General features: G+C 38.0%; 1 protein-coding gene across 1 annotated transcript in view; it reads left to right on the plus strand.

Annotated features, from left to right (window-relative positions):
• The window catches only part of LOC126417182 (ribosomal oxygenase 1), a 77,952-nt gene that overhangs the window by 48,893 nt on the left and 17,024 nt on the right, over window positions 1–12,035 (plus strand). The window contains exon 6 of the mRNA XM_050085083.1: window positions 7,499–7,748. Coding sequence (XP_049941040.1) covers window positions 7,499–7,748 — 250 coding nt within the window. The remainder of the gene's footprint in view (window positions 1–7,498; window positions 7,749–12,035) is intronic.

Consider the following 12,035-nt stretch of genomic DNA (forward strand, 5'->3'; position numbering starts at 1 on the left):
CAGCCGATCAAAATACTCATTTGTTTACATTTGTGGCTGACTGCCATGTTATAGTGTCTGCACTTAAAGCGACCAGAAAACAAAATTAGTCAACATTCTTCAACCAGCTGAGGATAAAAGTCTGCTTCTCAACAGGAACAATCAGTTGTCAAAATCTTAAATAGAGCCAAAAGTAGACGAAAAGCAAAGACCATTTTGGAAAAAGCTCTTGAAGTTTTAACAAAAGCAAACAATCCACTTATTATAAAGATGAGAACTGTTTATCCTCTTTCATTGTTATTTTTTTACCTCCAATCGTTTTTCATGGCCAGTTTCATCTTCAGGCACATAGAATGACACTTTTTTGAATTTATACCCTCAGTTATTTACAAAAAAAATGCTAATTTTGCCAAAAACAGATGCTATATTTTCAGGTCCCTATATCACCCGTTGAAATTATTCCTAATTGGAAAAGGTTTATAAGGAGTCAGTTCTGTCATGTTCATCATTGAAAAATTGGGCAGCTGAATTCATCTTGGCTGTATACGTCTTAAAGATATTCACCTGATAAATGTCCCATAATGGTAACCAGAGATGGAAATATCAACACAGTGCACAATATTCTGTTGTAAAATGGGCAATTAAAGTTGTATGCAGTAGACGACATCACATGCGTATCGAGATAAAGATTACAATACATTTTGCATGGTGGATTAACTAAGAGGAAGTATCATGCAAGGTGGGCACTGCAAATGTTTATGCTAGTTGTAGAAGAATCCAGTTGTATTTGTAATTTAAAATGTTACTGTGGTAGATATGCTGGTCTACTGCTTCACGCTAAAAGGAACTTGTGATACTAACGGTTCATGAAAGCCAGTCGCTCTGTGCCAGAAAATGAGTAGTAGATTTCATTTGTCAAAAAAGATGGCTGGTGTTTTCTGGGATGCTTTAGAATCTTTGTTGTTTACCTTGCAGTGCCTAAAACAAGTGGCAGATACTATAAAAATGTTTCCAACTAACTATGTTCATTAAAAAGTTCAATGGATGGCATCTGCATTGCCTTAGAAAGAACACAAAAATCATCTTTCATGATAGCAGTTAAGATACCTCACCACTGAAAATACTCAGAATTTGAAATAAAAGTTGTTGGGGACATTCAGTCTATTCACTTGACTTGGCACTTATTGCTTTCCAGCTATTATTAAGCTGAAGAACTTGTCAGCTGTATGTGGGTATTTTACATAAGTAAACAGCTTTAATACAAGTGTAGCAAGTACAATTTATTTGATGTTGTATGTTCCTTAGATTCATAGTAAATTCAGACAGTGTCCTAAAAACAAACTACTTTTTGTGTTCGCAAAATACTACTAATAATGTAGAGTCATTCTTAGTGCCAGCCTATGTAATCTATGAAAATCTATTCAGGGTGATGTGGGTGGTATGTGCCCAAGTGACCCAGCCCAAATTGGCTGCTTCCGCTCATTTCACTTATGGTTTACTTGTGAAAATATGGGCTACTTAGAATCTTTCCTTAGTAGAAAAGTGCTTGTAAGGGGATAATGACAAGCTACATGTGTGTTTGGATTCATGGCAAACACAAAGAACCTCACAGAGTTCAATCATTGTTATCCTTATTCAGGTTTGGAAAAATTGGGCTTTCTGTGTATGCCACCAGTCCATCATTACCACAAACTCTGGACATGCTTCAGTGATCACTGCATATCTGACACAGTCATGTAATATTTTGTCACAGGAAAGCTAGATGTATGCTTACGTTGTAAGTATATTACAAACCTTTAAGAAAGTATTATTTTAAAAAAGGAATTCAACCTCAGAATAAGCTTCATTCTGATATAGTGCCATACGTGACCCATCATAGTGTCAAATGTTGCATCCTTGTTGGTTTAGGCTTACTCAAGTATGCATGGATTTACCATTGGTAGCTTACATATCTCTCATTTCTGTAACATCAACAGAGTCTACTGTTCCAAACAGTAACATACCAAAAGTGTTTACTATTATTACATGAGAGTAGAGTTTTTGGGGGAAAAAGCAATCTTTCTACATTTGGAAAGTGTTAGTGGCACATGCTCACTCGGAGGTTGTATAAAAGTACATAATAAAGACAGTTTTCAAGTTATATGAGATTGTCTCCTCCTGCCACAGCAACAGGGCAAGGATGTGTGATTCTACTGGATATAGGACCATATAAGAATTTTTGAAAATCATTGGGAGGAGTGGCAACCAAATGACCATTCAAGTTGGTTTGTAGAATCTGCAAGTATGGAGACATATCATCAGGTTTTTGAAAAAAATCCACAAAATCTCGAAGATAGCGAGGACCTTATATAGTCAATAACCTCTTGTCATGGAATGAAAGATGAAAATTTTTTATCTTACTTCGATAGGCACAGAACTCATATTCAGCAAGTTTTCTCTTCAGATTGCATGGAAAATCCTCTGTAGAAGGGATAACTGCACCTGTTAGATGAAACTTCATTTTGTACAATTCCCGAGCAAGTTGAGGGCTTTTGTAGAACCTGTTGGGGGAAAATATGATAGTGTGACCCACCTGCACAGGCTTGCAATTAATGTGCCAAATGAGCTACTATTCACTTTGCAAAATATAAATAGGATGAATTAAACTTTCTGTAATTGTCTTTCCATAATATGGAATGTGACAAAAAAACATAAACCTTTCCTGAATCATACAGACATTCTATATAGGCAGGTGATGGTGAAGAAACTTGTAAATGATATCTGGGAATAATTTCTGTAAATAAGTGTGAGTGAATCAGCAGGAGGTGTAATTTGTTATAATAGGCCAGTAGAGCAAAATTAAAAAAGTAGATGAATCAGAAGTAATTGCTACCAAAGGTTTTATTGTTTTAATGCCTTCATTTGCGGTCCAATATGACTATGCGGGTTTTCACCCTTGGCAGAGTTGTGCTTAAGTGGTAGAGGGTAAAAATGTTTCCCCAGAAGGGATATTTTTGCGGTTTTACAGTTATACCTTGTAAAGAACTCAAAATATCGAAAGCATGGTCCTGTTAAAATTGGTAGGGCATTAAATTCTGCATTGAGTGAGACCAGGCACGTATTTTGTGGATCTCCTGTTCCCATGCTAATGCTCATCAAAGTTGGACAAATATTACATATTTATGAAAAATTTTCATTTTAACTTCTGCTCTTTGGTAATATCATCTGAACTAACCCTCCTATCAGTGGTCTTTACAAAAGTTATAGAGAAATAAATTCTGTGTTCAATGAGGCCAAAATTGAATTTTTCGGACAACCTGTTTTTGTACAGCACCACCTTAAACTTGGACCATTTCATATCATTAATGAAGACTGTTTAAACTGTAGTTCTTCAATAAGTGTTATTTACCGTATATTAAGCATAGCTGTAACACTCCATGGTACTTGCATTGTACTTAGTAAATATAATAATACAATAAAATATTAAAATTTTAGCATATATGAAAAGATAATATTAAAAAATGGTTTCGTATAGAATGTGATGAGATCTATTCAATTGATGTGAAGATGGAGGCAGAGAAAGAAACACAATTATTGAAATCAATTAGTGATCGTATTTCATAGTAACAAAAATTGTAGTTAAAGATATGAAGATGAAAAGGGGAAAAAATAGGTAAGTACACAAATTTCACAGATGTCGATGTTTGACTGTCGTTGCACCACTGGACTCCTCAAAGTCTGTAATTTCCTATTCGGAGTCTGTCGCCCAATCACTCAGCTCCTGAAGGTCTGTAATTTTCGCTGCTCCATACATGCAGTCCAATGTCTGGTTCATCAATTTCATCTGGTTTGGAGGGGATTTGTACAGGAATTCTGCCAGCCGCAGTGGCCGTGCGGTTCTAGGCGCTACGGTCTGGAGCCGAGCGACCGCTACGGTCGCAGCTTCGAATCCTGCCTTGGGCATGGATGTGTGTGATGTCCTTAGGTTAGTTAGGTTTAATTAGTTCTAAGTTCTAGGCGACTGATGACCTCAGAAGTTAAGTCGCATAGTGCTCAAAGCCATTTTTGAACAGGAATTCTCATTGTAGTTGGTACAAATCAGTGAGCACTTAATCCCAGCCTTCCAACTTCCACAACCACCTGCATGCCCTTGTTGCATTTGCAGAAATTTGTGGAGAGAAGAGACTGTGGAGCTGGCACCTTGTAGGTAGGAAAGGGTTAAAGACCAAACTCTGACGCCTCCCATCTGCAGAGGAATGAATTCATATGGTGTCCTAACCACATGTGCACTTGTGGGTCAGTTCTCAAGCAATGTTGGCGGGCTGCTTCTGATGTTGGTGGTAGGGACACCAGGTTGAATTTGGATTTCTCGAGATCTTTGGAAAACAGGTCGAATCCCAATTTATCTAAAATACCTCCTGCCCTACCTCCGTAGGGGTTGTTAGTCTTAGCCCAGCTTTGGCAATAGCTTCAGATCAAGCGTCGAGCTCAAAGAAAGGTTTGATTTCTTTTGGAAGACATTTATTTTCAACCAACAGCTTGACCAACTTCTTTGCCCTACTTGAAGAATGCTGAGGTCATACCACACACACTCATGGTGTGGAGAAATATAAGTGGCCTTCTGATGTCGTCTGCCAATTTGAAGCGTTTGCGACCAAATACTTGTTGTACCTCTTTCAAGTTTTGCGAAATATTTTTGTTGATGGTGTGACTAGGGCATTGAGCATGATGAGAAGTCTGCATCCTCATCAACTGTCACAACTGTCTCATGCTCCTGTGATACCTCAAAGGCTGTGGCAGAGTTAGGTGGTCTGTATCTTCATTGGCTTGCTTTACTGAGAAGCCTTCACCTTCAGGCCTCTCGGTAAGCAAGTTAATGAGAAGCACTTTATTTCTATCATTGGAAAGGAATTGCTTCTGCGTCATGGTCAGCATCATTAACTCGATAAAGATGATCCCAGGAGCAGTGTGTCTTTGGCTTCGACAGAGATGCTCAGCTTATTTGATGCTCTTGGTGGGCAGGTCTTCTGGGTAGCCCTCAAACACCACACTTGTCACACTTCGTTTGTAGTATCTTTTTAGGTAGTCAACATATTTAATTGGAATGTTTCACCATTCTTCCACACAACTCTGTGGAGAAGAAATCCATCATTGATGACAAAAGCTGCTCCTTCCACGTTTACCTCATTCAGTGGTGTCATATAACACTAACTTGGGAGTCTTACTCAGTCCCACTGCATCAAACAGAGAGAGGGAATAGGGTGTTAGCTCATGATGGAAGAATTCTTTAAGCTATTCATTGGTTTTCTTGAGGAGTACTATCTAATGGAATACTGTTTCAGTGTTCGCTGGTACATTCCCCAATCAATGGTCACCTGAGATTTGAATCATTGTGTTTTTTTTTTTTTTCTTTTTTTTTTAATATACAAACTTGTCAAAGGTTTGTCGAACCAGGTTGAACATTGACGAATTACCAATTTCAAAGGCTCTTTGGCAGTTGATTGAGTCATCTCTGATAATTCCTGTACTGATGGACATAACAAAATTAGTAACAGGGGAAGGATCCTGGGATTGAAACCACTCAATAAACTTCTGGAGGTCTGCATTATCACTCTGCACTCTAGCATTCCTCACATCAACATGTTGCTCTGAAGTAGTGAGTTATACGCCACAAAACTCTTCCACCTGCCGAGTCACAGTAATAACAGTTGGCATGGTCAGGATCCATCTACTCTGTCTGAAATGCTGCGACCATGACTGGGCCCTCTAGAACGTTACAGTGAGTGCGTTAGGGTCTGCCAGTCATAATGTCAGACCATAACCCCCTCCAAAACTTACCAGACCTTCTGACTGAAACCACCTGTTGAGTGCAAACTGTGTATAGTCTTCCTGAGATATTTACTTTTCAAGGCCCACCATGTCTTATGAATAGAGTTTCGCAAATTTAGCATACAGAAAAAGCCCACTAGCCTGAAAATAGGGTAGCATTTTCTTATCAGTGGTGAAGTGCAGTTCCCAGTTGCCACTCCACTCAGCCTGGATGAATTGCTTCATCAGAGTAGTCATGTCAATGCAGAGAGTCCATTCAGCTCCAGCTCTTAAAGTTTCTGTGCAAATATCTGCTTCAAAGTTTCATGATCAAGGGCTTCCAAGGGACTTGTTGAGGTAGACCCCTCTTCAAGGTGCTGATCTCTTCTCTCATTGTCACTCATTCTTGTGAGTATGACACATTTTACCCTTTGCCTGACTTCAGTATGAAACAGGCTGCAACAAAACAATACCCTATTCTTCATTACAACCTATACAATCAATGTGAGTTGGTCCAAATTTAAGGTGGAGCTATGCAGAAACAAGCAGTCCAAAAAAATTCCCTTTTTGTCTAGTTGAATGCAGAATTTACTCCTCTGTAACTTTCATAAGAACCACTTTATTGATAGGTGGGTTAGTTCAGATGATGTTACCAAAAAGCAGAAAATAAAACGAAAATTTTTCATAAATGTATAAAATTTGTACAACTATGTTGAGCACTAGTGTGGGAACAGTGGTCCAAAAAATATACATCTGGTCTCATTCAATGCAGAATTTAATGTCCTACCACTTTTAATGTATTCTATATAATAGAGGGAAACATTCCACGTGGGAAAAATATATCTAAAAACAAAGATGATGTGACTTACCGAACGAAAGCGCTGGCAGGTCGATAGACACACAAACAAACACAAACATACACACAAAATTATAGCTTTCGCAACAAACGGTTGCTTCGTTAGGAAAGAGGTAAGGAGAGGGAAAGACGAAAGGAAGTGGGTTTTAAGGGAGAGGGTAAGGAGTCATTCCAATCCCGGGAGTGGAAAGACTTACCTTAGGGGGAAAAAAGGACAGGTATACACTCGCGCACACACACACATCCATCCACACATTTGGTGTGTCTTAAATGTGTGGATGGATATGTGTGTGTGCGCGATTGTATACCTGTCCTTTTTTCCCCCTAAGGTAAGTCTTTCCGCTCCCGGGATTGGAATGACTCCTTACCCTCTCCCTTAAAACCCACTTCCTTTCGTCTTCCCCTCTCCTTCCCTCTTTCCTGTTGAGGCAACAGTTTGTTGCGAAAGCTAGAATTTTGTGTGTATGTTTGTGTTTGTTTGTGTGAATAACGACCTGCCAGCGCTTTCGTTCGGTAAGTCACATCATCTTTGTTTTTAGATATATTTTAATGTATTCTTTATGAGATAAACCATAAAACCTCAAAAATACCCCTTTTGAGGGTATATTTTTACCCCCCCCCCTTTTTTCCCCATCCCCACCATTTAAACACATCTCTGCCAGGGAGGAAACCTAGGATAGTCATATTGGGCCAAAAATGCAGCCATTAAAACAATAAAACCGTTTGTAGCAATTATTTCTGATTTGTACTTTAAGCCTACTGGCCTATTAGTGCATTTTTTAAGTGACTGATTCTCTTGTGACAATGTGTAACATGAAATGCTCCATATCCCTGAAATTTCTCCTTCATGATGAGATTTATATGTTGATATTGCAGATGCTGCCTGCGGCACTTAGCGTTGCTACTGAGGAAACTGTAGATTTTCGGCGAGGCTTACCAGTTGATTATCTGCAGTATATGGGAGTTGCACACAGCGATAAAACTGGAGATCAACGTAGAGAAGCTTTCATAACACAGCTGCATCAGCTGTTTGATAAGTTGTGGGAACATTTGCCCATTGATGCAGCTGTTGATCAGATGGCAAAGGAGTTCATGCATGATGCATTTCCTCCTGTTCTAACAGAAGGTGAAGTTCTAGCCCACACATCATTGATGATTCATTCATTCATTCATTCATTCATTGCGCTTTTCTTGCAGTGTGGTCTATTACCAGATCACAAGATATGATGATAAGTCAGCTCTGTACTGTCGTGAATACAGTTTATCAGCTGTTAACATAACTTTTCTCTATAAATACTTCTATTGCAAAGTGTTTTAGTAAGTAAACAAACATCTTGTTGCCATTTTTTATGTTTTCCGCTGTAGCTAAGTTGCTTCTGTACTCTTGGAATGTGACTCATCTAATGCACCTAAATAAAGGCAGTTTTTATTTTGCGGTACTCATTTTACATCATTTTATCTGTGAAGCATCTGCAGGTGCTTGTAATACAGTTTGTTAATGTGTATAATATTTGTTACATAATAATTATAGATTTGTTACTACATTACAGTTTTTTGTTATTCTATTGTAGTTAGGTGAGAAACAACTTTTTGTAGCACAAGTTTCGTTCTGTTAAATTAATATTTGTTTCGTAAAATGCTGAAAATTGGACATCTTGGGTACACAGACCACCTAAGTACAACTCCAGGTGACACATATGCACTAATAAGATCAGAGATATTGTAAGCAGATATAAATATTAATTTAATTTCACAAAACTTGTGCAACAAAAAGTTGTTTTTCACCTAATAACAAAAGAATAAGAAAAAACTGTAATCAAGTGACAAGTCTGTAATTATTATGGAACACAAATATTATATATAAACTATATTACAGGTTACAGAAGATGCTTCATAAATAAAAAGAAGTGAAACATGTATGGCACAATAAAAACAGCTTTTCATTTAGTTGCATTAGATGAACCACATTCCAAAAATATCTTCTGTCCACAAAAAATTACTAGATTTCATTTTATAACAAACTGAAATACTCAGTGGTAAGCTGATCAGTATTTGTAGTTAGACTTGCCTTGCACTTACAAACTACTTTCAATTTGTTAACATGCTACTATTTTGCATACTTTCAATCCTTGCTCTTTCACAGAATAATTAAGTGTCTTCAAGAACATTGTGATTTGAAAATGACATGCTTATTGTTTATGTTTTAATACAATTTGTTGCTAATAGTGAGTTAGTATCATATAATCTGTTACATACAATCACAACATTCTTTATAAAAATAATTATAACAATATGTACTGTAGAAGAGAGGCAGCTACACGTCAAATGTCACGAAAGGAACTGTGGAAATTGTACTGAGCAACAAAAGTGTAAAAAGTAATTGAAATTGTTTTTTTACCTCCAGCTTCAAGAATAATGTAGCAAACAAGAAGGAAAAAGATAATATCTGCAGACACCAAAGGAAGAAAGTCAGTCACAAAGTTTAGCAGTTACAAACAGTCTTAATTGGCAGCAACTTCTATTTTCATGCATAATGTTTAACGTAACAGCCAGGGTACTTCATAAACCATTAAAATCATTTGGACCTGCTCCCAGTATTGTGCTTCCCTACTCAAGAGATTTGTACTCTCTCTCCAGTTATATTTTGCTACTACAATTGACATAAGTTCAATTTACTCTAGTTTGATTTACTCCATTCTCTTCCAAAGGCTTCATTCCTCTAATTTTCTGTTTGCATTCTGCATACTTTTCCCCATCTCTTCACCATTGTTACGTTCCTGTTTGATATGTTTGTATCTTATGTACAAATTGTAATTTCCATAGCTTCTTCTTTGTATATTTTTTCGTTATAGCAACCACGAATATAAAGAAGTCATTCATAAGCCATGTAAAACTTACATACTCAAGTTACCAAGGATCATAATATTGTTTTCATCAAAAAAAGATAGAAATCAGAATACCAGTATGTGCATTGTAAGACTTCCTTAAATTCACAGAGGCCATTGCTACTATCATAACATTATCACCAGTTGTAAAAGGTCATACAAAATTTTTTAACTGGGGCTTGTCAGTGATGATTAGCAGTCACTTCAACCACTGAATAAAACTAAGACAGTTTGAGAAGTGTGCTGTCTCAGAAAACAACATGACAAAGGAACACAGAATAGTGTTTAATAGCACTAAACTCCTGTGATGCACATGTACCTAATATCAGCAAAATTTAGTAATTGCATTAGAGTGCCAGACTAGAAATACATCTATACCAGCAACCCCAAAAGAGATAGTCTGCTTGTGTTACATGGAACGAATTGCTTGGTGTAGTAGAGCATCAGAGGGGGCAACATGAGACTAAAATGATCCTGGTGGTTGTGGCCCTGATACTGCGTCTCTATCAGAACTAAGCCATATTTTTCCAGCTTGAGTACCTGCCTGTGGGCACATTTGGCCAGTCAGGAAACTAGGCCATAGCCTGTAAGATTGTATGTACCAGCCATGTGCCCACTGGCAGGTATGGGCAAATGGCCCATACACACAACAGAACAAGATGTGAACATCATTCAGTAGGGTGATGTGGAAGATAGTCTGTCTTCTGCACCTGCCCTCTGAGTGAGCTGTGGGTGCTTGCAGACATCTCTGCCTCATGGGGTAGAGTTGAAACAGCCTGGAGTGAGATGTGGGCATACTTATATGGATATGCTGTCTGTTCTTTCGGACATGTCCGACACCATATCCATATAAGTATATAGTTCTGGCAATACCGGCCATGACCTCCTTCTTCTGTGCGGATGCACACACATTCCCGAACTCTTACGGGACTTGGTAAGAATGTGTTCCATGAGTAGTGAGTGTGTTGGGGTGGGACACTACGAATGTAGTGTGTGGACATACAAGGTGAGAATGTGGGTCTCACGGGAGGTGTGCACGAAATAGTCCCTGCAGTTGCTCTATCCTTGGTGGCTCAGATGGATAGTGTGTCTGCCATGTAAGCAGGAGATCCAGGGTTCGAATCCCGGTTGGGGCACACATTTTCACCTGTCCCCGTCAGTAGCTGAAGGTATTAATATAATTCTAATTTTGAGCCGTGGGTGGTCATATATGATCAATCACAGTGTAAACAGGCAGCAGAAATTTTAATTTGGGAAGTCTATGACTTCTGTGGAGTCTCTCTCAAACACTGAGTTTTAAATTTGACTTGTATTATATTCTGAGTTTATCCTGCCCCATCCCTCCTTCTTTCTCAGTTGACTGTGCCTCCATGTATTTTTTATTTTTCTGCATTTAATTATGATTTGTTTCTGTTTGCAATTAATTATTTCTTTAGCATGTCATTTATCATCTTTTGACCTATCCGCTAAAAGCATCTTGTCATGTGTAATACTTAATATTTACTGTCAGTTCATTCTCACACGCTTATTGTTTCTTATGTTAGTCCCTGTCCTGATCAGTAATTTTGGGGCAATTTAATCCCTCTCGTAAGCACTTATGCAGTTCAGAGTTCAGCTTTACTATGTTTATGGTATGCCTCATTAGTTTGTTTATACAGCTCACATGTTGTCCCCCCTCCTCTCTCTCTCTCTCTCTCTCTCTCTCTCTCTCTCTCTCTCTCTCTCTCTCTGTGTGTGTGTGTGTGTGTGTGTGTGTGTGTGTGTGTGTGTGTGTGTGTCACAAATCTTGGAAGTCATCACCCTTTACTTTAATTTCAAATTAAACTATTTCCCTCCCTCAATGTTGATCATGGTGTGAAGTTAAGAATAGAATTCAGTGTTGTGACGAAATAAAACGCCTACACCCATCCTTATGATTTTATTTTATTTTGTTGCAACCAGTTTCAATCCATCCAGTAATGCTGGCAACTGATGTGATGTATATAGGGATCGTATCAACCTGTACAGCTTCAACAACGGCCTGAAGATGACGCATTGAAGCATTGAAACTGGTTGCAACAAAATAAAGTAAAATCATAAGGACGGCTGTAGGTATTTTATTTTGTCAAAATAGTAAACGGCCATCAACAAAATAAAATAAAATCATAAGGATGGCTCTAGGTGCTTTATTTTGTCACAATAGGAAATGGCCATCGTCCCAGAGATCTCCTGCCAAAAGGATGGACATACAAAGAATTCACTGTTGTTATATCTCTCCAAATAAAAGTAGAAAAGTATTTCTATTAATTGATCATTTCACACATAACTTACTTAAGCTTATGTGAAATGGTTTGTACTCTTTATAAATAACACTGACTGATACCAGTGATAATTGATCGTTTATGTAGAATTCAGATACAGTTGATGGTAGCTTGAGTCGTATTTATTTTGCCCATAAAGGGCAACGTCATTACAACAGCAATGATAATTGAATATAAATAATACAGTTTATTGCTTCACACACTTGTGAACCATCAGAACTTGTAGGC

Source organism: Schistocerca serialis, chromosome 8, assembly GCF_023864345.2.
Source record: "Schistocerca serialis cubense isolate TAMUIC-IGC-003099 chromosome 8, iqSchSeri2.2, whole genome shotgun sequence".
Lineage (NCBI taxonomy): Eukaryota > Metazoa > Arthropoda > Insecta > Orthoptera > Acrididae > Schistocerca > Schistocerca serialis.